The sequence below is a fragment of the Rhamphochromis sp. 'chilingali' genome (assembly GCF_963969265.1).
Source record: "Rhamphochromis sp. 'chilingali' genome assembly, chromosome: 12".
NCBI lineage: Eukaryota > Metazoa > Chordata > Actinopteri > Cichliformes > Cichlidae > Rhamphochromis > Rhamphochromis sp. 'chilingali'.
Genome location: NC_137939.1, coordinates 11,238,011 through 11,264,836, shown reverse-complemented (window position 1 = coordinate 11,264,836; position 26,826 = coordinate 11,238,011). Strand labels below are relative to the sequence as shown.

At 41.5% G+C, this 26,826-nt stretch overlaps 1 protein-coding gene across 1 annotated transcript in view; it reads left to right on the top strand.

Moving 5' to 3' along the window:
- prex1 (phosphatidylinositol-3,4,5-trisphosphate-dependent Rac exchange factor 1) overlaps positions 1-26,826 on the top strand; it is a 78,128-nt gene that overhangs the window by 45,887 nt on the left and 5,415 nt on the right. Inside the window, exons 15-36 of the mRNA XM_080900125.1 lie at positions 391-463; positions 3,288-3,433; positions 5,268-5,360; positions 7,147-7,295; positions 7,388-7,473; positions 8,961-9,100; positions 10,311-10,455; positions 11,219-11,391; positions 11,705-11,866; positions 12,503-12,713; positions 13,677-13,953; positions 14,741-14,959; positions 18,394-18,482; positions 19,146-19,228; positions 19,957-20,047; positions 20,152-20,280; positions 20,373-20,414; positions 21,213-21,430; positions 21,876-21,978; positions 23,931-24,074; positions 25,669-25,783; positions 26,357-26,423. Of these exons, the coding sequence (XP_080756251.1) occupies positions 391-463; positions 3,288-3,433; positions 5,268-5,360; positions 7,147-7,295; positions 7,388-7,473; positions 8,961-9,100; positions 10,311-10,455; positions 11,219-11,391; positions 11,705-11,866; positions 12,503-12,713; positions 13,677-13,953; positions 14,741-14,959; positions 18,394-18,482; positions 19,146-19,228; positions 19,957-20,047; positions 20,152-20,280; positions 20,373-20,414; positions 21,213-21,430; positions 21,876-21,978; positions 23,931-24,074; positions 25,669-25,783; positions 26,357-26,423 (2,955 nt within the window). The remainder of the gene's footprint in view (positions 1-390; positions 464-3,287; positions 3,434-5,267; positions 5,361-7,146; positions 7,296-7,387; positions 7,474-8,960; positions 9,101-10,310; positions 10,456-11,218; positions 11,392-11,704; positions 11,867-12,502; positions 12,714-13,676; positions 13,954-14,740; positions 14,960-18,393; positions 18,483-19,145; positions 19,229-19,956; positions 20,048-20,151; positions 20,281-20,372; positions 20,415-21,212; positions 21,431-21,875; positions 21,979-23,930; positions 24,075-25,668; positions 25,784-26,356; positions 26,424-26,826) is intronic.

Genomic DNA, 26,826 nt, shown 5'->3' with positions numbered 1-26,826 from the left:
CTCCAAAATGTAAATGTGCACCCTTGTCTCAGTCCAGACCTTCAGGATGATGTAGCATGTGTTTTCTAGCTAAAAGCACTTTTTAATGAAACATTAGAATTCAGAAATTTAGAGTTATCATTATAATTTTGAAAAAGTTGCCTTTTATTATAGGTACGGTTTGAATGCAGTTTTAACATTTTCTACTGTCTTTACTGAAACTGAGGGACAAGTAACCCAGTAGTGTCCTAATCTCTCCCTCTCACTTGTTCTTAGACACATAGATATTAACCTGTGCTGATTAAATTGTACAGTTTTTAATGTCACAAATTGAAGCAGCATGCTGCATATGAGCAGGTGTAAACAGGCATTGTGAATGACCCTGTGTGCGTCATTGACTTGGTTTCCCAGGGAGACTGCTCGAACCGAGAGGATGCCGTGACGCTGGGAGTGGGGCTCTGTAACAGCGGCTTCATGCACCATGGTCAGTTAAACTCACTCTCAAGCACTTTTGACAGATTCTAATCATTCATATTGTTTCGATTCCCCACAGCTTTGGCTTAAATTTGAATAGTGTTGTGTTTGTGGCACTTTCTCTTCAGTTCTTATTCTCTCCCCGGTCTTTCTGTGCTTTTCGATTACATCATCTTTCCCCTTCTCTCAACCCCACAAAAATGTTGTATTGGCCACTCTCTCTTGCATGCCATCATAGGCTTAAAAAAGGGGGCATCCTAAACTTGTATACCCAGTCTAAATTTTTAAAACCTCACTCACCACATTGTAGTTGGAGCTGCTTTGGTCCCAGCCCAGCATGTTGAACATAAACAGTTTTAGGAGTGTAGCCTAACCAGAGTTGTTTGGCTTTGCTACATGGCTGTCTGGGTCACTCCACTGAACCGTGAACGCTGTTTAATGCATAAAATTGAATCTGTCGTCAGCGGACACATGTATTTTGGGTAAAGTGGGAAGCACTTAAAAGAAGTAGTGTGGAAAGGCTGAAGAAGTGACAAGTTAACAGCACTTCCTGGTTTCCTGAAGGATATAGAGAAGTATGCAAGATTATAATACTTGGACGCACTCTAATCGGGGAGACCTGCAGATTAATTTAAATGTTAAAGTTTTGAATCCTTATCAAAGTCTCTTTAAGACAATTTAACAACATCTCTGGAGTCTCATGTGCAGTATATCTACATTATAATGTGCATAAATATATACAGGATTATTTTTTTCAGTCCTGCATCTGCCATCTGTAAAAAGTGACTATAGAGTGACTTTTGTTTTTTTGCTTGCTTAGCTTGCACCAGCTTTCACTACCATCTGTTTGAAGTTGTCACCTGTTCTCCTTTTACTCTGCCCTTCTTCGGGGTGAGGAACTCTCTCTTCTCAGCCTGTCTGCCCACCGCGCTTCACAAGTCACTCTCTTTAGTTCTTAGTCAGCACATCTGCTGCTCTTGATCCCGGTTCCTTTTGAACTCCTCTTCTTTTTGTCTCTCTCCATTTTTTAAACTATCCTCACCTTCTTCATTCGTGTCTCTGTTTGACGGTTACAAGGTTGTAAAACACTTCATCCGTGGGATGATAATGGGTAGCAAAGTTAATATAATTAAGCTCACCGTCATGGACACCTGCAAGTATTGTAACTTACAGAGGCCGATAATAATTTACATGACCACACGTTTCCCTCCCACCACAACTCAATCTGCAGCAAGTACAGATCCATAAATCAATACTGAAGCCATAAAAATTATTGTTTGATCATTTATCTTTATCGCCTCTAGAGCAAATTGTCTTGTGGAAATCCATTTTGCACTTTATATCAACACTTTGCATTTAAAGGTGCGGCTGTACCCAGATAAAGCAAAAGAATACTGTGCTGAAAGTGCTTTATCATGTATCATGGCATGTTTTCTCAAATTCCTGCATCAGTGCATTGTAGATTCACAAAAATCAGTTTTTAAAAACTCTGTTCCAAAGATCCTTAAAAAATTGATGTTGATTGTTAGATAATGTTGTCAGTTCAGGGTGTTTAAATGATGATTTAGCAGTGTGTGAGTAACTGTGCATGCATTATGTGTGACAGTTTCCGTAGCGGCACTCCCCCACCAGCTGAATAGGAGTAAAAGTCTTATATGGCCACAGCCTATGTGAGTCAGAGGAAATAACTCACATTTGTGCTTCATTTTAGTTGGTGCAAGGCCAGTGTGAGTAGGTGTGACCTCTGTGTGTGTGTGTGTGTGTAATGAGTTTGTGAACACTTTTGTTGCTCATCAAATCTCTGAGCAGCTGGGTACCTTTGGCCCTCGGTGTTGCCCGTACAAGCCTCATTTTACAGTGGCCTCAGAGAGTCATGCATCTGCACAGACACGGCAGATTAGGTAACATCCTCGGATGCATTTTTTGTGTCAGGGAAATGTTTGTGCCTCATGTCACAAATTCCAAATCCTCCTAAGACGCAAACCAGATGGACTTTTTCTTTGGTCTGTTTCTCTGGAAACAGACGTGACAGAACGCATCGTGACTTTTTAGTGCAAACTTCAAAAAGCTGCGGCAAGGCAATGCAGTTAAAAGACATACTGTACGGTACAATAGTGTGTGTCCTGTAATTGTAGCCGTGCTTACTGATGTGCACTTGGGCTTCAGCTTAATGACTTAACTGCTGTTAGTACTGCATAATTATTGAGACAGAATAAGTTAGCCTCTCCCTTTAATTCTGTTGCCTCAGGCCTGTAACAAAATAAAAATAAAGGGAGATCTTTCAAAACACTGAAAAAGAAAAGTTTTGGGTATTTTCTTCACAATTACTGTGATTGGACAAAGCGACCATAATATGGTTCTCACCTGTTTGCAGTGCCCCATGTGTTGAAGTGAACCTCAGTACATCGGTGGGATTTACAGACGCACGCACGCACGCACACACACACACAATTTCTTGTGTCCTCCTGAGAGTCTTCCCAACCTTGGTTTGGAAGACTTGTGTTGGCTGCAGTCCAGATGTGGTCTTGCTCCAGATGCTCTCACTAAAATCATCAGCTAATGAGCTAATTAACTGTTAGCTTGTTTGTGTAGAAGACTCCCAAAGATGAAAGCTTCTATAAACACATGTATCTTTCTAGATTTTTTTTTTTTGGAAGTTGGGTCAAAGCTTTATTTAAAAAAAGCCTTTTTTTAATCTTTCTGCTCTTTTACTTTTCACTGATCTTGCAAGACCGATACTGTGACATTCTGCTATTTCTCTTTGTTATCTCCTGTGGCTGCATTCTGCACACATTTACCACATTCTTGTGTTTTTAAAAAAACATTTACTTCAGTTTTGGAGAAGAGCGAGTTTAAAGACGAGTCCCAGTTCTTCCGTTTCTACGCGGACGAGGAAACCGAGGGGACCGGCACCAAGAGCAAGCAGCTCCAGCGAAATGACTTCAAACTCATTGAAAACATCTTAGTCAAATCCCTTGTGGTGAGCAACACTCATATACACACTTTCACATTCTCCCACATCTATACATGGATACGCAGATATTGCCAGAATCTGGGAAAAAAACCACTTCTAGCATCATCATTTTCCCACGAGAAAAATGTGCTAATAATTAAAAGGTTTGCGAACATCATTCCGATGCTATAAACATGGCACAAAGATGTTTTGATTACCTTGCACAGCATTAACCACCCCAAAGACAAAACAAAAGCATGATGGGAAACAATGAGCCACTGTACTGTAGACTGATGCAAAAATAACAAAAACAAGGTTTTTCAAGTTATCCTGTTACGCTGTCGGGCATAAACATGCATTTTGACTGTAGAACCCTGCATACATATATACCTGTGTGCCTTCTTCTGATCTCCACATCTAACTTTTATTAACACCACTATACACAGCCCGAGTAGCTTTGATGACAGCAAGCACATTTGAAATTGCTCTGATCACTATGCATCTGAGTGTTATATAATTGTAATGTAATCAGCTGTATCGGCCGGGATGAATCTCTGTTGCGCTGCTGCTGATACAAAAGATAACTGTGAGAACGGCAGCCGATGAATATTCTTGAAATACATTTGAAAATGTGAGCTGATGATTGATGACTGTAGTGCAGTTAAAAGCAGGACAAGACCTTTTCCTTCTTTAGTGCTTGATCTGCTTTAAAGACCTTTTAAGATGCGTCAGTCAACATTGTGTAGCCATTTCTTTTTTTAGCAGCAGAAAAAGGTAAGATTCAAATAAACAGTAACTTAGTTTTAACTCTTATAAGGTGTAATTTGCAGCAAACATGTCCATAATCACTCCAGAACTGAGCGTCCAGTTTGACACTATTAAATATTCTTTGTAGAAAGAGGAGGGGCTGCTTAGGGGAATATGGTATGTGCACTAACTGCCCAGATATTGGGTCACTTAGGTTTTCACTTCCAATCACATCTGTGGCGTGACTCCTGTTAATATCATTATCCTACAATAAAAGCATATAATATTTTTTTACACATACAGTAAAAGTCAGTCTGCACAACACTGGGTCAAGTGTTCGGGGGTTTCCACAAACTCACACAGAAAGTCAACTGTTTATTTGAGTCCATTATCTTCAGGGAAACCTAGGAGCATCATCAGCATCCCTTTTCATATCATAGTGAGAAGTAGGCACGCCATCTGGCTTTCCACAAGAAGTGGAAAAGGCCCTTTTCCTTGATTAGCGGAACTAATCCCCCCCAATGCCTATTATTGAAGTGAAGTGCAGGAACTCTTTATTTTCCACGGTCATCTCCTCTGATATAACAGCAGAGATCCCCATCTTATCAGGACTGTGCAGCAGGAAGATGGCCCCAGCAGCTTAACTAATGGACGCCGCTAATGTGTTTGGCGACGACAGCGTTTAACTTTAAGCCTCAACCCCAAGTGGGAATACAATATGGAGAACAGAGAGCAACATCAGGCAAAGGCACCTGAGACGGAATGAAAGTCACAAATGGCTAATGAAACTGTGATTATGTGTGAATAGTTTGCATGTGAGACCACCCAGAAAAAGTGCCGTAAATCACCTTTTTTTTTTCTTTAAAGCTTCAGTGATTTCTCAGACAAACCAGGTCACTGCCATGAAGACAAGTTGCCGTTTTATAGCCAGAGCCTACAGTTGCACAGAATTACAGCAGCAGAACCAAGGGAGACAGAAAGATGATGAATATGTGTGCATCTAAAATTATTTTCCTGTTTGCTTACTTGTGATACTAAATCAGTTCAAGACATTTTAAGCCTGACAGTCAGCGGTGAAAATGTGGAAGTAATTAGTCGATTTTCTCTGTGCTAGATTCACCCCGAGGAGGAAGGCTACGGCTTTGAGATTGAGGAGAAGAACAAGGCCATCGTTGTGAAATCTGTCACCAGGGGCTCACACGCTGAGGTAAACACACACACACACACTTCTTCCAGCCTCGGGGTGTCAGTTCCACTAGGTAATGGCTGTCTACTCTCTGGACGGCTGCTGTCACTCTGTCTCTCTCCCTTTTTTGAGAACTCTGCTCTGATTGGCTGCAGAGCCATTTGCAGATATATTTTTATGTTTAGGAGGGAGCAGCTTCCATATTGGTATTTGTCCCGTCCGTGCCATTGTGTCAGCCTTCACTGATGATGGGGAGGGGAATTACAGTGACAGCTCAATGGCTATAATACAAGATGGACGAGCCAATGTTTTCCTGTCTTATTGATCATTCATCCTCTTTTTATGTCCTCTTACTCGCCTTAGACAGGTGACATACTTTACTTCTGGCCTGTCCGTCTCACAGCCCAGCCTGTATACTGTTAATCGTTGCAATGTTGTCATGAACACACATGATGGTGCCCTGGTTGTTTTTCCTCCACAGCCTGACTATAACTGTCATGCTCCCCACTATTTCCACATTTGTATCCTCATTTCTCCCGTGCCCCTGTGCTGCTCTGCAGCTCTCGATAATCTTCATTTTTATGCACTGCCCAACTACCACACTAAACCTTTGCTTCTCTGTTCCTTATTACTCCTTTTTTCCTTAATTTCGAACCCCCTCTCACTCTATTATTCATTCCCCCGTGCCCTCCACCCCCCACAGTGGGGCGAGGATTGCTAGTTGTGACACAGCCCGTGTGCCAGCGCAGTGAATGAAGCTCAGCTGATTCCCATGGGGCTCTGAAAAGGGCTGAGAGGCACACACTCACACACTGAGCTCTTTCACTATATGATACTATTATAGAAAGTCACGTGCAGACTGGCACCCATGCTGTGTAATCACACACACATATACATGCACCCCTCTGCATTCAAATAGCTCTGGCTCCTCCCAGTCGTTCCTACATCCACGCTGGGCCTTCAAACAGAGTCGAGGCCTGGCTTAACCAAGGCCATCCCACCGGATCTTTGCCCAGGACACTGGACTCACACAGTGAGTGCACAGAGGCTGTATTCTTCTCACAACGTGACTGAAGATGACTGCATTTAAATGCATGCTGCAGGCTGATTTGCTGTGTGTCTGTCATTTGTAAAGAGATATCAGAAGCTGAAATCCGACTGAAAAGCTTGAAAATGTTTGTTTCTTTGGGAGCAGGTATACTGGTTTGTGCAGCTGCAACGCGCCTTGACTGAAGAGATTGTATATTAGCTAAAGGAATCTGGCAAGATCCGACAAAGCATCAGAGGTCGCAGGCAGAGCAACTGGCAACATTAGGAAAAAAATTATAAAGTGACGCCCTTCAGTCTGGAAGTGCGTGCAAATCTAACACAAAGCAGGCATGACACTCAGGTCTAGCAATCATGCATTTTTATCATATCCAGTGGCCAATCTTTATACGCACTCACTGCATACAACTTCAGTCAAATGCTGGAAAATACATGACAAGACAGAACAGGCTGTGGGAATTTGGAGCAGCAAACAATGCTTTTCGTCTTATCGCTTGTTTGTTTGTTTTCTTCTTTGCTCCTTGGAGGCACATTATCATATACCAGCACTTGACTGTGAGTAATTCACGTTAGACAGGGGAATTGTACACAGTCTCTGTCTCACTCCGGTACTTGCTCGTAATTTTAAATTGAATTGCAGTCCCCCGACCTGAAACTCTTACTGTGCGGATGTTGCCTTTGGGAGGGGGTTCAGGCTGAAGCAAGCTGCCACCTATAAATAACCACATTCTGTCTCCTGTCTGTCCGTCTGTCCGTGCAGATGGCTGGCCTGCAGGTGGGCAGGAAGATCTACACCATCAACGAGGACCTGCTTTTCCTCAGGCCTTTCTCGGAGGTTGAAACCATGATTAGCCAGTCCTTCTGCATACGACGCTCCCTGCGGCTGCTGGTTGGCACCAAGGCCAAGGAGTGAGGGCTCATGCATATGTGCTGAAATACACAATGTCCACTCATATAGACCGCACTGGTCTGATTGGTATTTTCTTTTTCTTTTTTTCCAGGATCGTAAAAATCCCTGACAACCCAGACAGTCTCTCCTTCAGACTGAGTGGCTCTGTTCCTCCTCATGTCCACGCTGTAAGGAAAGGTAACTGACTTCTGTAGCCACAACAATCAGCAGAAATATGCATTTTTTTCAGAGATAGCAGAAGAATTTCATTATTACTCCTTCTCTCATGAACACTCAGAGAATGACACGTAGGACGAAAGCACGGTACCAGAGTTTAATAAGTAGGCTACAAAATGTAATTTATAACAGCGTTGCTGTATCGTTAATATCTGGTTTCTGTCACATGGCGAAATGGCAGAAATAGTGTGCAGTTTTGTATTTAAAGGTAAAATAAGACCATGGCTTTGTACGTGTAATGGAAAAATAATCAGTTGAGCACTTTACAGCTCCCGGGGAAGTGTAGTTAAATTATTATTTCTTGAATGTAGTTATAAGTGACCCATATTTTGCTTATGAGCCAACAGTGGAGATCCGTGAACAGATTTGTAAGATGTTGACCTTGTTATTTCTGCACCAGTGCCAGTAAATGCATTAAAAGTGTTTACGGTGTCAGAAAGACAAATAATTCCGAGGGAATTCAAAGGAAAGATGAGGTAACCCTAGCCTCTAACCACCTGTTACATTCTGCTCTTTTAGTGAGCCTCTATTAGGTTTTTATGGCCACCTGTCAGCCAGACAGCCCACGGTCAGGGTTCAAACCCTTAATAGAGCAAACTACTTTTCAAACACACACAATGTTCTGTGATCACAGCTAAAACTGTAATGGGTAACTGAAAAGACAGCTACTTCTGTTTCCCCTTTTCGTTTCTCCTACTTTTCTTTAAGACCTCCTTACTATATAGCCTGTTTGTCGGTCTCTAAATAGAAAAATCAGCAGTGTGTTTAGAAGTTAAATGAGGGATGAATCCCAATTTGTAACCTAGCAGCAGTAAGGCGAGGATACACACATGCACCCTAATAAAAAAAGACCAGCCAAGAAATTTGGTCCCTTGGTTTTATTGTCTTTCCTCCACTTTCTCTCCCTCTTAAACCCACCTCCTTCTTCCCTACATGTTCCTTTTCTCACTTTCCTAACATCCTCAATTACTTAGGACTCAGTATGACGTATGTTTCATTTGAATTCAGTGGCTAGTATTTTTTACCCCATTGTTTTTAAATGACTTTCTCTGGGAGATTTTCATTCATGGGTCAAGTAGTCTCCTTAATGTGGTTACTGCTGGCACCCTGGGTGGAAATGATGCCATCGCTGGTATTTTTAGATTGGGCAGGAAGGTTAATCGAGGTGTTGATTGGACTTCCAGGCTGTAAAGCCATTAGTAGCTTGAGACAGCATGTTATAGCACTCCACAGAGTGATTTCTCATTTTCCTGTATTGTAGAAACAATAGAGGAAATGTTTTGTTGAGAACTATGGGAATTGAATCCAAAAATTACTTTTTTTTAATGAGTTCACTATGTTATGCTTAATTCAGTCATCCTGAAGAAGATGTTTCCCAGTTTATGTCTGGTGTTGTAAATGGTTTTTGCCTTTGTGCGAACTCATGATCCTGTGTGGAAATATTACAGGCTGGGAGGCAGCAGCGTCTGGTCTTCAGCCGGGCCAGGTCGTCCTGAAAGTCAATGGCAACAGTGTCAATCACAGCGACTACCAAGAGGTCCTGGAGCATTTCACAGCCCAGCGCACTCACCAGGAACCTCTCCAAGCGGTGAGCTAACATAGGCCAACAAAAAACAAACTATTCTGTAACATTAGAGCAGGTTTTCTAGCGTTAAGTCTCTTCTATTTAGCCCATATTATAATTGAAAGTTAAATCCCAACAAACCACATCATCCTGCTCAGTACGGTGCATGGTGTTCTGTGAGGTTTTACAGTCCTTGTGTGTTGTTATGGCTCTAACTGTAAGGGAAATCCCTGAGCGCTTTATTTAGCAGACAGTAAACCAAGTAATGCCACAAGACAGCATGAATAGTGTCAGTGGTAGTTTTGGAAGTTAATATGTCAGATCATTTACTAATGGGGGAAAGCTCAATAAAAACCACATTTGACAAGCTAACAGCCCAAAGAATAGAGGTCAGCCAGACATTCCTGAGATGGTTCAGAAAAACAGCATTTGCATTAGTTGACTGTTTGCTCATTTCATCTGCATTTTTGGCTGGAATGGTAGGTTTCTTAGTGAGATCCAAAGTGAATTACAAGCTGTCACTATGTCGCTACAGGTTATATAACTCAAAATACACTCCTGCCTGGAGTGAAACAGTATCCACAGTGTTCATTCAGCCCCACTGCCAAAACTGCATGAGTTAAATTCTTTATTAAAGTAACATTAGTGAATTGTTTTGGGGTTGTTGTTTTTTTTTCAAACTGAGCCATGACTAAATAACAAGTGTTTATACTGAATACTAGATGGCCAATGTCAAAACTACAAACTCCTCTTTGGTTGTTTTGACATTCCTGCAGAAGCTACTCATGTCTCCAGGCAGTATTTCAAAAGGCTGCAGACAGAGCAGAGCAAGGTGTCCTCCATACGATGTTTTGTCTTATTTTATTTAGCTGATCATTTAACCAGTTTGTTGTCGGTGGTTGAGTGCATTGCATTGTTCATTTAGGTGTAATCAGTCTTTATTGCATTGTCAGGGTAAAAGCTTCTCTATCCATACTTTAGCTTCTTCCCTCTAAAATACGTGTCTAAAGCCCTCTCATATTTACACAGCTTGATGTTGATGTTTCTGTTTTTCATCATGTTCTCATCCACATTAAAATTCCAACAAATAGTCTACCAAACACTGCAGCCATGCTGACGGCTGGTAAAACTAATATTGGATGGGTCTGTCTAGATGAACTGGTGAGAGAGAGGGGGCCCAGACAGCAGGCGCCCCGGCGACTGATTTTTTTGAGCTTTAATCTTCTTCCCACAGTGTCACTGGGTGTATCGAGCATTCGAGGATGTGGAAGAGCTACAAAGAGAGAGGGGTGCAGATGAGGAGGAGGACAGCCCTTTCAAGCCTTACCCAGTGGAGAATGGCTCTGACCACGAAGAGGACAAAAGCACCAATGGAACAGGTGAAACGTGTTGCTGTGAAATTGTTTGCAGTCTTTTGTTTTGCTTGGATTTAAAGTTTTATCAGTGTCGCAGTATGTCTTTGATTTCTGTATGAAGCTTTCAATCCCCAATTCCTTTGCGGTTTTTCCGCTCATGTCAGCTAGTTTCATTTCAGTCAGCAAAATGTATCTGAGCGAAATTAGTGCTGCTTTGGCAGCTTTTTGCCTTGTGTGTGAATCCAGATTGATTGCAGGCTTCATGCTAAAAACATGTGACCCTGCCAAAAACATTACATCAAAACATTATGTTCCGTCTACAATGCTTTTTTGTTTTTTGTTTTTTTCATTTGGCTTCTGACTTGGGTCATATTCATCATGCCGCTAAAAGTGGCTTCGGCAGTAGGTAATTTGCTCTGGATATAGAAAATTCGCAGTTTGAAAATGACACTTCCGCACGCTACAGTCATAGGACGCCATTAAGTAATATTCAGTGTACACTTAGTGGCCAATTTTCCCACAGTGCTGGCAGGGTAAGCACACTTGACAGATGTGCAGCACACTGTGTACCTTTACATGTGTCATTACTAAAATGACTTAAAATGATATTATGTTTTTTCCTCAGAGATTTTTATACGCACTACATTTTTGTTTTTTCATGATTTTGAAGTGATTTGAGTTTTTTTTAAACATGCACATATCATTTGATTTTTTCGGTTTTTGTATTTTAGTTGGTTATTTACTTTGAATGTATGTCAAGTATTTAATTGAAATCTGTGATCCACAGACTGCAAGCTGGGCAGACTCTCCCTGTGTGATCTGCCTCTGGTCAGTCTGACAGTTGATAACGTCCACTTGGAGCATGGCGTGGTGTATGAATATGTGAGCACTGCTGGCATCAAGAGCCACGTCCTGGAGAAGACAGTGGAACCCAAAGGCTGCTTCAGCCTCACTGCGAAAGTGAGTTTTGTCAAGATGAGAAGTTTGTTCAGCTAAAGCCTACATATGCATTTATCGTTAGACTGGTGGATAGTCATGCTAAATATTGCTTAAGTTTCAAACAGTAAAGTCAGCTTAATATTTTGTTTTTGCTTCTGGTTTCACTTACTGGAACTGGAAAGCAGAAAGTTTAGCTGGGGTAAAACTCAGCTGCCTTATTTCGCTGCTACGGCTAGAAATGCTAATTTGCCAGTGATTGAAATGGACTAAATCGGGTTCCTAAACTGTTATTGTCAAGGTGATCCATCGTCAGCAATTGTTCTTGTCTCTACAGATCCTGGAGGCGTTTTCTGGCGATGACAGCCGCTTCGTTCATAACTGCAGCCAGCTCATCTACCAGAACGACCGAGTCGTTACCATGCCTCAGTACGAGTTCAGACAAATCTGCGACACCAAGCTGGAGAATATCAGGAGGCGTATCAGCAGCTATCAGCAGGTATTGAGACATTCTTGTGTTTTCCCTTGAGCATAGATGTGAACACAGGAATGTTCAGTCATATTATTTTACTAAACACATTTTATTTTGTGACATGTGACTAAACGGTTCAGTGGAACATCCTTTTCTATAGCAATAAATTCACATTTTTGCTCCCCCCAAAAAAGACATGGCAATTTTTTTTTTTTACACTACTCCTATTGCATTAAATGCGTTTTGAGCAGCTTGGTGAAAGTGTGTTAAGAGTCTCACAAAATGCTTTTTCAAGACAGTTGTGTTTGTCGTGTAGACCACATGCCACTACCTGGTAAACACATTTTGATATTTGTCTTATTTTTTCCTGACATATTACACAGACTGTAAAAGAAATCATATAAAATCCAAACCCATTGAATTATTAAAAATAGCATCGCATCTAAGAAACATCGAGGAGCTTCATTCTGATAAGAAAGCTAATATCTACAATAATTAAATGCAAACTTTAATTAACTCAGTCGCTCACATACCAGAACCCTTATCAGAAGCTTTACGATATCATGAAGATGCAACAGTTGTAGTCATATCATTTTTTAATTCACTAAACTCATTACCTTCTTCTTCATGGCTTCTCCCATTTTGTTTCTCTTTTTCACACAGTTTGCTCTGGAACTGAGGAACAAGGTGTGGCCCTCTGTCAGGCAGGCTGGGGTTCGCCCTCACCCACTGGGCTGCATGGACTTTGTTCCCACCAACTGCCACATCAACTTGATGCAGGTCTCCTACCCCAAAAGCACTACCTCTGCCGGCAGGACTTTCAGCATCCGTTTTGGTCGTAAAAACTCCATCTTTGGCCTGGACCCCGACCAAGGTAGGAGCTGCGCACAGTCCTCTAACCAAGAAGATTAGAACAATCTCAACAGTGTCACATTTTCACTGCGTAAAGTAAGAGTTGCAGGGATTTATCCCTCTCATGGTAATATAGCTTACCACTAGCTCAGTGATCATTTTGATGCTTTGATGCATTTGATGCTGTGACTGGACCAACCCCAGCCTCCCAGTGTAACCAAAAAGGCCCAACAAGGATTCTCATGGTAAAATTAGATGAGTAGGTTGCTATTAAGACTCCATTAGCCCTCGGCCATTATATTCAAGTTACTGACATGAGAAGTGAGTGAATGATATAGGAAAAGACCTCAGTGCAGAGCAGGAATGTGTTCACTCTGTGGTGCGTTAGAGGTCACAGAGCAGAGGAAAAAAGTGAGAGATTTAGTTGAAATGGAAAGTAGAAGATGTTCAAGGAGAGAATAAAGTTTGGAAATACTTTTAAAATTTGGTTTTCAATAGGAATTTTAGAGGTTAACATGTGAACTTCTACTCTCAGCAAAGATGAAAAGGCAGTACAGCTGTCTAGACAGCAGACAGTCAGCATTGTTCCAAGATGCTCGGCCCCATCTTTCCTCTGAACACCAGCTGCCGGTCAGACATCTGCCAAGCACTTGTACTGATGAGATGTTGCTGTGGCTCTTTTTTGAAAGCTGTCGTTAGAGTTTGAACTGTCTTAGATCACCACGAGTATTAAATCTGTTTTCAGTTTTTGGATATGTCAGGTTATTACAGCTTAGCTTGGCATTCAACCCGGATAAACAGACTTCCTTTTACTGTGTATATTAGCTGAACGATGGTCTTTTTAAGACTTTGTTTTTCGTCAACACCAAATTAAGAACAGATAAGAGTATTGCTTCATAGCTTTTGAACATCTGGCACAGATGTAATTGTCAGAGCGTGAAGTCCTTTTCATTCAATCACCCGTAACATCTCTCCTCTCCTTTAGCACAACTGAACCCCATGTCCCACACTCAACATTGCATGACCAGCATGGGAGCTCCGTCCTGGAGCTGCTCTGGTTTGGATGGGGATGAAGCGGATGGCAGCGGGGAAGTGAATGTCGATGGAGGGGAGGGCTTGAATGATAGTCGCCACGGAGAAGGCGGTTTGAGTTTCCTGCTCAAACAGGAAGACACCGAGACACAGGACGCCTACATTTACTTGTACAGTCGTTTGGACGTTGCTGTGAGGGAAATGAAGCAGTATGTTGCTCAAATAGATGTGTAAGTATTACAGCTCGTATTCATCACGTTTAATTTAACAGCACTGAACCTTATTTTCACATAAATGTTTTCTTATCTTTTGAAGGTTATGCCTATTCTGCAGATGTTTTCTTCAATCACGTGTGCCACATATTAGAAAAAAGAAAACTTTTACTCACATCCATTCAGAAATTAGTCCCAGCATTACCGACCTTCTGCTGTTATCAGATATTTCCATTCCACTACTGTTTTTGAGTCGGCTATTTTCGTAACCTTCTCGCTGACATTCAGAGATCTCTGCGTGAAACGCTGTTATCCCCACAGCAGCCTGTCTTTGTCTGTCCTCCCTCTGCCTTGTTTAAAGCTGAGGATTTACAAAAGGAACATTCTTCAGGCCCAAAATATTTATGGGCCAGGCCCAGTACAGGAACAGGGAGTGAGGCCAGGATAACATCAAGAGAAAGAGACACATATTGTGTGTCTGTGCTGAGGAAGGGGTGTGACAATTTGAATGAATACATGTGTATGTTTTAGTTATGGGGGAGCCCATGCATTGTGTATTGTATTAGAAATGTAAGCATAACAGTGTCTTGACATGAAGACTTTAATTTGAATATAAATGATCAAGTTCTATAAAAGCTTTGAATATGCTAAAAACATAACACAAAATTATGGCATATATGTTATATAAATTATGATATATGCTCTGTATCATATGCTAAAGATATGTAGATAATGTCTCCAAGGTAAAGGGCAATATCTATATTTTGTTGTTTTCAGATATATTTGTTTATATTTTTTTCTCTAGGCTGTTGTCATCCATCACCGAGCCTACACAGCTCCAAGGAGAGGGCGGAGAGCCTCCAATCGATGAGGAAAATCAGCCGCCCGCCCTGGTCCCCTGTGAGGATGGATGTGACCAGGACAAAGTGGAGCAGGGCGGCACTAAACGAGTCTGCTTCAAAGTGAACGAGGAGGACCAGGAGGACTCCGGCCACGACACAATGAGCTACAGGGACTCCTACAGGTAAGTGCTTACTGAATATGCAGCTACAGGTTACAGTGTAACCTGGCATGGAAGCCTTAAACACACAATATTCAAAAAGCACCTGAAAAGGTAATAACAAGGCGCTGATAAGACACATTAGCTAAAGCTTCAAATAAACAGGCTTAGGTTGAAGACCCCCGGAAAACCATGAAGAAGAAGGCCTTGCTGGCTTGTTAGCCTATGGAAACAGGATATGCTGGATATGCTTAGGGAGCAAACTGCACTGTCTATCAAAGATGCTGGGGAAAATGGGATTTACTTCCATATTGGAAAACACAACTGGACTATATTCTAAAAACTTTTATCTTGCTCTTGATTTCAAACTGGCATATTAGAGCATACTTTCACCTTTTCTGTATATTTCTATTGCAAGTCGGCATGATATCATTTAAAGTGGTATTTACCTCATGGTTTTCCGGGGGCCTTCAAGGTATTTACCTCTCAAATTATATTTTCTACAATTTGAGACCTAAGTAGCTTATATATAACTCCAATATATAACTTGAAACACTTTGACCTTAATTATTTAAAGTAATATTTTCATTTCATTGTTTATTCATTCATCTGTTATAGCAGCATCACAGGTTAAAAACAACTCCTTAAAAACAAAAACAGCGCTCTGAGACTCCCACTTTACTCCACAAACCTATAATGCTTCTCATTTCCCCCCTTTGGAGGCTATAATTCATTCCAGATGTTGCCATTTTAACTGAGATGCAGGGCTAAAAATGACTTCAAAATACTCTGGTTGAATCTGGTTATGTCATTTGCTTGTTGCAAGTTCATTCAGATGATTTTTTTTTTTGAGGAGTGTGTGTGTTCACTGAACAGAGAGCCACTGAGCCCCACCCTCCACCACCCACTAAGATATAGTTATTGGTTGTCAGTGCGGTGGGCTGGTGTATAATAAAGCGAAATGTTTGGGGCGCGGCCTCCTCACCCGCTCTGTCATTAAAGCCTGGCCACGTCGTGTGAAATGCAGCTACCTCATCGTAATAAAATGTATAGCAAAATGTCGGCTCTTCTGTGTGTGGTATAAACGCACGCTCATGCACTCACACTTGCACACAGAACTGTTTACTCAGGGTTTTTTGAGGCCAAGTAGGAAAAAAGTACTCTGGTCAAGGTAGCTGTACAAAGCTGCCTAGTGAATGTGGATGAATCATCCCACTTGTAAAATTTTGCATGTGATGAAAAGTGCTTATATGTTTCACGTGTGGGTGGTGCTTTTTTTTAACGTTTTTGTCCAGCTGAGAGAATCAGGCAGTAAAGCCTGAGGTGGTGACAGACCACAGTAGAACTCAACAGCTGGAGGTCAGTGGCCAAGCGCAGCCTGTGACAGATGCAATGTTAGAGGAAGGACAGGGGAGAATGACTTTTACGCACACACACACACACACACGGTCAACAAAAAAAATGCAAAGGGGACTGGGGTGAAAAAATACACAAAGAAAATAGTGTTTGTTCCAAACTCTGCTATATTGTGTCTCCCATAAATCACTGCTTCTCTAGTGTGTGTGTGTGCATGTGTGTGGTGTTGTTCGTGCTGCTACATGTTGCTTACATGTGATGATGGTGGTGTAGAGAGCTGTAGGTGAGCATTTAGACTGAGATGTGGTAATCCACAGTGAGCGCTGTGTGGATGAGAGCGTCATCCATCAGTAGTGGATGTCTGATCGCAGGATAAAGTGTAATGATCTGCACTAGACCTTCTCATTAATGGGGAGAAGTGAACCCAGACACACGCTAGCAAAATACTCATCTAAACCACTGAATCCCTTCCCTGTCTGAGTCCAGATTTTATTTTTTCTATCTAAAATGTCTCCAATCTACTTTTTCCAGGAAGCTCAGAGATTGTATCACCATTTTTTTTCTTGTCCTTGCTTGCCTAATATGTAAATAAGCCTAAAAATCACCTATAATATGTATCTTTTCTAGGAAAATGTGCTAAAAATATATTAAGTGTCTATTTGATTATGGAAGAATATAATTATTCAAGCTGTTTTAGTGAATATGCTGACATTATTAGCATATTTTAAACCTTTTTAAAAAAAATTGCATTGAATAGCACATAAATAGCGTATAACAAATGGCTACAGTTTAAGTAGGAATGTCAGAAGTTGCTAATGAGTTGTTCACTATCACCCCGCCTGTATTAACAATTAAAAAGATATCATCTTGTATATAATTTAATGTAAGTGAGACCATGAGAGCTGTGTGCAGAGGTGTGTTTGCTCTCCATTACTGCGGACAGGTTAATTATCACAGTCGTACTCACACTGTTGGCAGGAGATGTGTGAAGCTAAATTGGATGTCACCTTCTCTATCCATGTGTGTGTGTTTGCGTGTATGTGTGTTTGTGTGTGTGAGACAAAGGCAGAAGCCAAGTTTGAGTGCATGCCTCTGAATTCAGTGAGGAAATGCAGCTCCCTATAACGAATCGGATAGAAAAAGGGAATAATACAGTATAAAGAGAGGAACATATATCATTTTACTGTAAGTATGTGATATTGTTTTTGCACACATTTATGAGAAGCCAGTGGAGCATTCAAGCCAAGTTATCATTGTAGCACCTCTACGGTAGCCACCCCCACCATCCCAACAGCACAAATTTACATACATTGGACACCACAGAATAACCCAGCAGGTGATATCCAGGCTCCACTCCCCCCACTTTGTCACCCTGCCAGCCCAGATAATAGTAAAGCAACACAAAGCCAGTGATGGTGTTTTGTAGGTTGTAGTCGCTCGTAGGCCATTTGTCATGGTAATTCAGCTTGTGAATCATTCTGAGCTTCTCTGAGGGGGATTGCAAGCGTGCTCACTTAAAGCCATGTATAATTTGAGCCACATAAATCTTCCACTTGCTCCCGGTAATCATGGTGAATCACATCGATGTATGACTATAAATACCAGCCCCGCTAAGGCTGAAATTGTCTCCGCACACCAGCAAAGGAAGAAAGGAATACAGTCCCAACTAAACGTGAAAACTAGGAAAAGAAGTTGTTCATAAAAGCGTCTTTGTAAAGTGGAGAGCTCCATTTTATGCACACGCGATTTATATCCGATTTATTTGGGAATCTGATATAGCTACAGTTTTACTGAATGCAGCTCTGTGTAAGGCAGCAGCAGTTGTTGTTGTTGTGAGAAGCGTTTAATTGCCTTTGGTTTCATATACTGTAAATCAGAAAAGGCATTTACAATCACAAGGATTATTTGGCAGCATAATTACTAGATGCAGCTTTCCAAATTCTCTCTGTGGTTTAAGAACGGAATGAGCCCTTTTTTCCCTAATGCTTTTTAACTGGGTGCTACTTGTGTGTGTGTGTGTGTGTGTGTGTGTGTGTGTGTGTGTGTGTGTGTGTGTGTGTGTGTGTGTGTGTGTGTGTGTGTGTGTGTGCTCATTGTTACAGTGAATGCAACAGCAACAGAGACTCCGTCCTTTCCTACACCAGTGTGCGAAGTAACAGCTCTTACCTGGGGAGTGATGAGATGGGATCAGGTAATAAACGGCTTTAAGTTGATCTGTGCATGTGTAAATAAGCAAGGTGTATTTAATGTTTTGACTCTCCTCCACATTGGATTTTACACCACACACTGATCAGATCAGATCCGATGTTGGAATGAAAAGCCAGCTCAAAGGAAAAAAGAAGGATCTCTGTTCCAAAGTTAATTGGATGTAAATAATATAAGCTAGGCTTATGCAAACATACACTTCTGGATGCTTAAAAACAAGAAATAAAGGATATTTCCGTAAGAATAAATCTGTGTGAGCCGTCTCATGATTTACTCTGTGCTACCTTGTTTTTTCCCAAGACACAGAAATCCTCTAGATATAGCTTGGAGGTGACTGTGGCTGGATATTATAGAAGCTGCATTTCATTTAAAGCCACAATAATGTGCAGCGAGCCAAGTATGTGTCCACTGCTATTTATTGCTTTGTTTTTTATCAGCGTTAAGTCATGAACAGCTCACGCTGAGATGTTGCGTTGTAATAATTTATTAGCCTTCATTCGGTCTAATATGATGCTCAGGTCAGATTTTGCAGTGACAGATGGAGAGAAGTGTGTTTTAATAAGCCCAGATGGTCGAATAAAAATTAATACTTGTTGTAGAAAGTGTGATTATTGCCTCTCATCAGCTATTTGCTTTTACTCTCAACTAGGGGACGAGCTGCCGTGCGACATGAGGATTCCCTCTGACAAACAGGACAAGCTGCACGGCTGCCTCGAGCACCTTTTCAACCAGGTTAGTTCGACCGTTGAGTTCGGAGTAAGTAAGTAATTCCTGATTAACTTGGAATTTTTTGCTGTATTTCCCCAAAGTGCTTTGCCTAAGCCCAGGCCTAACTCTAACCCTAGTTTTTAAACAGACTTTAAACTCAGCCACTAGATGTAGAAGTTAAAGATGAAGAAACAGGGAACACACATGTCAGCATTAACCATTTGGAACAGATCACTGTGATGGTAATCAGTCGGCATCTGGGCTGAGTTACCTCATGCGGCTTGCTGTCCTCTGTTCGGGATTCTGGCTTTCTCTCTCATCTCATGACTTCCTTTCTTTCTCTGTTCTCCACTCTGTCTCCTTGAACACGCACAAGCTTTCACTGATGCACGGACTAAGTTGAAGACATGTGTCCGTCGTTTCATCTCTTCTTGATGTCCTTTGATTCCCTGCTGGTGGAGTTGGGGGGTGATAGGGGCACAGCTACTTTGGCTGCAGTAGTTCTTTGCACATGTAAACAGCAGCTCAGGGGGCCTGCTAACACAAGCCTTGTTGTTGTTAATTCTGGAAAACCTTTGCCAGAAGTTACTGCAAAGTTCTGTGTGTGAGCTTGTGTGTTTGCGCTTGAGCGGCGCAGAAATAAAAGCGGTAGTTAGAAAAGAATGAAAGGTGCGTGGAGTCTGAGGCAGTGAACTAGAAGAAAAACTGGCTTCATTAACTGAGTGTGTGCATGCTTTTATTCCTGCACGCAGGTTGACTCAATCAACAGTCTGCTCAAAGGACCCGTCATGACCAAGGCCTGCGAGGAGACCAAACACTTTTATTCTGACCACAGCCAGCCAGGTACAGATTTGTTTGTGTGTGTAAGCACTGTCGAAAGGTGTCACTACGGTTCTGTCAGAGAGCTGGCGCACAGGCTTACAAGTTCTCTGGTTTAACATGAACAGAGTTTCGCCAAACCGAAGACTGGACTGTTCGCTGTCGTTACGTTATCCATAAGAACATCCAGGAAGACCCTTGGAACCTGCCCACCTCTATCAAAACCCTGGTGGAGAGCCTACAGAGATTTGTGGATGGTTAGTAGAAAACGCATACGTGCATGCATGCCACGTGTTCATATACAGTTACAATCTCTCACTCCATCTTGTTTTTTCTTCTTTCTTTATAGATGGAAAGAATCAGATCCTCCTGGCTCTGCTCAAGTGCACAGGTAGAGCAGCGTGTCACTGGTAGAAGAGAAAATCAGTTTATATTCAGATCAGCTCAGCAGCAGCTAATCAGACTAGGTTCAATCCAGTTCTAATTTTCCATAAAATTAACAGAAGAGGTGGACCGTGCAGTCGCCCAGCAGAACTCAGGTCTTAAGCAGCCAGAAAGGTCTCAAAACAGGAGCATTTAAAATTATTCTAACAGCTCTTTGCATATGAGGTCATCCATCATATGAACTTACAGCCAATTTCACATCAGGAATTCTGCAAATCTTTAAAACCTCATTTTAAGGATCCCATACATACACATGTATATTTATGTAGGTTTATTTAGAAAGTAATGAACACATTTCCAGTGCAATCAAATCATACAAATCATTAAATCAAAGTTTTAGCATCATTTTTGTCAAAAAGGTCATAATCAGATGTGTGACTATGTGCTGGAATGAAGATTGGTTTCAGAGCACAACATACTCCAGTCTGAACTTTCTCCAGTGACATATGGCATTAGTTAATGGCAGATATCCTCTCATGGTATTCAAGCCAATAGAATCAACTGTAAGCATTAGAGCAAGTTCAGGATATGTAATAAGAGAGGTTACAGTAAGACTGGATACCTTACCCTCTCCTCCACAGTGAACTTCCTTTTTCTGCTGCAGATGTTGTTTTATGTTGTTCTCTTTGGTTTCATTGCTTTTTTTCACCCACTTCAACTCCTCATAAGTCCCTAGTCGCGTGCCCCCTGAACTCTCTATGTCACTGGCATTATCATTCCTTTCTTTCTCCCCTACCAATACCAGACACATCTCTGCAGCTGCGAAGGGACGTGATCTTCTGCCAGGCGGCGACGGCTGCTCTGTGCACGCTAGCCGAACAGGTGCTGACTGCACTGCGTTCTCGCTTCAACAATGCCGGCGAGTACCAAGAAGACGGCAAGGAAACCAGCCGCAAGTGGCTAGAGCAGATATCCGCCATTGGTATTTTGCTGCACTTCCAGTCCACGCTGGCTCCACACCTGGTGAGGACAAGTTTTGTATTTTTGTTTGGTTCTTAGAAAGTTGGCTACATAGCGTTGTAGTTTGCAAATTTGCCTACTAAACCCAAAGATGCTCAATTCGAGCCTGGGAAGAGGCACGAATCCCTTGGGGGACTGCCTCAGTGAGGGCATCTGATCTAAAAACCTGCCAAATCAAATATGCAGCGCTTCCTGCTGTGGTGAGTGCTCATGAATGAGGAAGCAGCCGAAAGTAGCTTTATTTACCTATTAGGGGAAAAAACAACAAGGTTCATAGTTTGGCGTAAATTTTAAATAATAACTTTCCTGTTGCAGCTTTTTCTTATTGTGTGTGTGTGTCTTTCTGAATCAAATACTCTGAAGTCTGTATAGCCGCACAGCTGTCACCACAACTACCCAAACTCTTACTCTGGTGCAACTTCTGAGCTTTCTTTCTCTCCTCGGGCAGAAAGAGGAGCGGACCATGCTGGAGGACACCAAGGCGGCCCTGTCAGATTTGGACAAAGTCACTGTGTTCTTCAGGCAACTGGAGGATGAGTGTCTAGTAGCAAGTAAGAGACTCCCATCAACAAAGACTGACTTGCCTCATTCAAAGCGCACTGGCGTTAATGAGCAGCTGTATGGTTTCACCAATTCTGAATGAACTTCTATTGTGTGGATGCGTGGTCGCTGCTTAGGGTGAAATTGCCATTATGCCACTGCAGATTTCATTTTCTTTTCCATGAAGAGCCGCTGAAAAGGAACTCAGACAGATCTGTGGTGACTCCATAAAGCACCTTAAACAAGGGCAGAGCATTTCAGATATCAAGGTCGCCTCTTTTAATCTTTATTGCTGCTGAGAGACACTTGACATATGTCACATAAGCACCCCTATAATATAAAAACAATATTGAAGTACTTAAGAACACAAATTGCAGTATGCGGTATATTGGAGTAATATTTCTTTGAACCATGATAATAGTAAGCTTTCTCCTGCCAATTCACCAAAGGGTCCAAGCATTTATTATAGTGCAGTGCTGTAGTTTCAGCTGAGGATGCAACCAGGTTGTTCAGAGTGGGCTTTGTGGACATCTTTACATAACTGGGTGCATTTGTGGCTTTAATAAGCTTGGTATCTGCATTCACTAAAGGTGCTCTGGGTTACCGGAAACCCTTAAAGTCAAAGATACAAAGGATGACTGCATCGTGAATCGCTCCTCTTTTCAACAGCCTCAACGTGGCCAGCAGAGATTGCTGCTCAAAGGAAAAGCGCAACGTGCACTTCCCATTTTAAAAGGCAAATCTGTGGATGAAGCAGGAATTTGCTATTCTGTGTTCATGCTTGGCTGGAGAAAATATTTTGTGCACATTTGCATGTATTTTACACAAAAACATCACTCAGTGCATGCACTAACGTATTGCTATCGGTCATTAGTATTGTATTCCTTATGTATGGCAGGTATGTGGGGATAGATATACTTTACAGGTCCAGTCTGGTACAGTTTGCTATTAAAAAATGTTAATGTTAACCAAGCTTCTTTGCTGACATCAGCTCAGACTGCTGCAGTGCAGGTAGATGGTTTTTGGCGTCACAGTCCATTGGACACTATTGATTTGCTAACAGCATTTTCAGAGGGATGAGAGGTATATGTAAGGTACAGACGTTTAAGCACCACAGAGTCTGAAGGACCTTGAAAGGATCACAGCCAATTCCACAAGGTTATTGCTTGGTAGGTTCTCTAGAAAAAAGGATTGACCCCAGAGGTCACGCAGCAAAGGTCATTTTTTTCCCATTTTCTGACAAGTGCTCATGTATCACTGCTAGAAAAGGTTAGGAGAATTGAGCACAAGTCAGCTTCAGATTTATAAATGATTACTTATCTCATATTTTTTTTATAGATTCATCACAATTTCTTTCAAACTTACAATTTCTAAAAATGTGCCAGATATTGATGCAATTTAAAGGGTTATTACAGAAATCAGGTGCCTCTGTTTATTTGTCCTGCACATGGATCTGGCAGTCTGTCTGTGTTTATAAATTAGAATGCAGTTATTTGCAAACCTCCACTCATCTGTGTGAAAGTGATTGCAGCCAGTGTGAGTCAGACTGCAACTGGTCGGAGACCCGTTGCCTCCCACCTCGCTGTGCAGCTGCCTTGTGATCAAAAGTGGTCGCTCAGAGGTTGACAGTGTTAGCAGCTAGCTGCCATGAGAACTTGGAATCAGTCACCAAATGAAAAAACCCTGAAAATAAATCAAATAATTCAATAAATTCAATCTTCAGTGAGGTTACTGTCCTAAGTTTTTCTTTTAGCTTTTGATTTAACACCCAGCTATTAATGAACTCTGAATATGTGTTTGCTAGACATATGCAGCATTACATTTTAGTACACAATATCTAAATGTATTAAAATGTAATGCAACACGCTTTGCATGTTTTCATTTTCAAGAAGGGCACGCCTACACCTTCTTTGTTTCTTGTTTTTTTTTTAACTTCTCCCTCATCTCTGTATGTGTGTTGCAGACACACCAGTGTGTTACCAGGTGGAGGGCACCAGGCATGCCCTGAGGGTCACCCTTTACCTGGACAGCTGTCACTTCAATGAGCTCCCCAGTCGGCTGCAGAATGGAGGCAGCCTCAAACTCCACACTGTCCTGTTCACCAGAGGTAAGAAAGGCAAAGAACATAATTCCACGGTGTAGTTCAGCTAGTAAAATATGACGTAGCGCTGGCAAGTAGAGCCGAGTATCTACTCAAAACCTTTTACTGTGGAACAAGCAACAAATCATACAATGCATCAGGCACAAATTCACTTATATACATTACACATATAGCCTTGGATCATTAAAACACTCAATGCACCATGCAGCCTTTCAGCCTCTTACACATGTGCGTTTCCTTAGAACTTTATTTGATTTTATTAAGTTAGACTGAAGCCTTGTATTGACCATTTAAAACACTCACTTTAGCGCTCCCTGAGTCTTTGTCAGCCTAGTATGAAAGTAAAGCATTATACCAGTCTGCCAGTTAGCTGCTAATTTTCCATGCACGAGTCCTCATCGGATCATTAATCTCATGAGAGACCCCATATTGTTTACCGTGTATTTCCGAATACAACAGTGCTCCAAAACATTTAGTAGTGCAGATTTGCAGATGAACATCGCCACCTACTGGAAAAGAGTCTTGACTGCAGCCTATGGGGAAGCACAGTGATATATATAATGAGGATATATTTTTGTCACATATATGCACACTCACACACGCAAACGTTACATTAAGTTAAAGTCATAGGCCAGGGGTCAGCAACCTTTAACACCCAAAGAGCCATTTGGACCCGGTTTCCACGCAAAAGAAAACACTCAGAGCCGCAAATACTTTTTGACATCTAAAATGAAGACGACACTGTATATATTGTTTTTTACCTTTATGCTTTGTGTGAACAACTGAGGTGTGTTGCTTATGAAATCCATGAAGTGCTACAGAGAAAATTACATTTTATTTATGTAATTAACACATTTTGAACTCTTAAAGAAATATAACAAAAGGAAAGACAAAAAAACAAAAACTGTTGTGAGCCGCCATCCTCATATCGCCTTTGGGCTTTTGGAGCCTTGACCTGATTTTTTTTTTAAAAATGGAAAAAAAGCACTATGCTGCTAAAAAATGAAAAAATGGATATTTGCAAAATTCTGCCTAAATATGTATTTTACCTGGTTAATGTGTGTGGCGGGGTGTGGTCTGCAGCGCTGCTGCAGGGGAGACGGACGCATGTGAGCGGCACCTGCAATCACGCCTCGCCGCCTTAACGTCTGTGCTATCTATGCTGTTGTGTTGGTGTGTGTCAAGTTGTGAACTGAAAAGCTACAGCCGGCTGTATGCGTACAGCAACCGTGTGTGAAAAGTGGTCGATAAAGAGAAGCTGTAAAGCATGTTCATGGAAACATCGTCGGGTCTGCAGACGATGCTCTAACACCAAAAAATAAATAAATAAAAACCATTTATCCAGTTATTAAATACAGTCCTTATCTTTAAAATTGTTAGTTAACCCAATTACATTTGAGCCTGAAAATGAGAGACTGAATAAAAGGGCTGCAATTCCTAAACCAAATCCCTTGAATTATAGTTGGAAGTCTACACTTGAGTCATGTGTGGACTGTTTGGTTTGAGTTTCTACTGTGGTGGTGCACAGAGGCAGTGTTATAAAACGTGTGTCATTCTCTAAATATTCATAGATCTAACTATGTGGCTTCTATTTTTCCAGCTTTGGAGCGTCCAGAGGGAGCGTCCCAGCAGGACTGCGTTGCCATGGAGGACTTCCAGCAGCGCACTAATGCTGTTTCACTGGAGAAAGTCAAGGCCTACTACCGCAGGCTCAGGTACCTGTTTTACTCTTCACTACCGCTCTTCACTGGCTTTCCTGGCACTGAAGATGTGTTTCACCTCAAGGGGAGAGTTCACCCTTTGGTGTTGCATAACAAGCAGAAACTGCACTTTGTATATTACATATGTGAAAGTCAAGCTTTCAAGGTCAGAACTTAATCATGTATCCAGAGGAGTCCTTGAGCAGTTCCCACATGAACGAACAGGATTTAGCTACATATACAGCAAAATGACTGTGGTACTGTTTCTCAAGTAGTAACGTGTTGAACAATATAAATGTTAACTCTTGAAGTTTTAATGGTTTGTGATTGAAGATGTGCTATATCTATTATATACCAGTGTTTTTACATCGTGTGTGGTCACTGATATGTGCACCCTAATTCCCAGAAAGTGATTCAACAATGCGGCATTAATAAATGATGAAATACTCAGTTTAGCAGTTACAAAATCTGTAGATACTAGATGAGTCAGCTCTCCAACGAAAGTGAATCACAGGATGCAAATCAGTAATTTTTCCAACCCGATGAAGAGTTAAAAAAACTGAGAACGTAATCCTTCTCTCCTCACAGAGCTTTCTATTTGGAGAAGTCAAATCTCCCTACAGACTCCAACACCACAGCAATGAAGATAGACCAGGTAAATATATACTGTTTTTAACCTTGATGAGTTTATAGTAGTCTGTATGGTCTTTTCATATGTAGCATCTGTCTAGTTATTGTAACATAAGTCAATTTTTTATATATATATATTGTTGTGACTGAATATAAATGCAAGCACAGATACTGGGCCTTGAAGTTAGAGACCTTCAACCAAGCATTTCCAAAGTAAGATGAACTGGTGTGTCATTCCCTCCACCGGAAACTCCTCCATAGCTTGTCAAGACCCTCCCCGTTAACTCCAACTAACCCCAGCAATTATAGATGGTGTCCATTTGAACTTCTAGTGTCCCACACTGACTGTAGTTGAAATAGATTGCAGTAATTAAAACTGAATAGATCATAGTTTTAATATAGAAAGAGAAAGACTGCAGATTTAGACT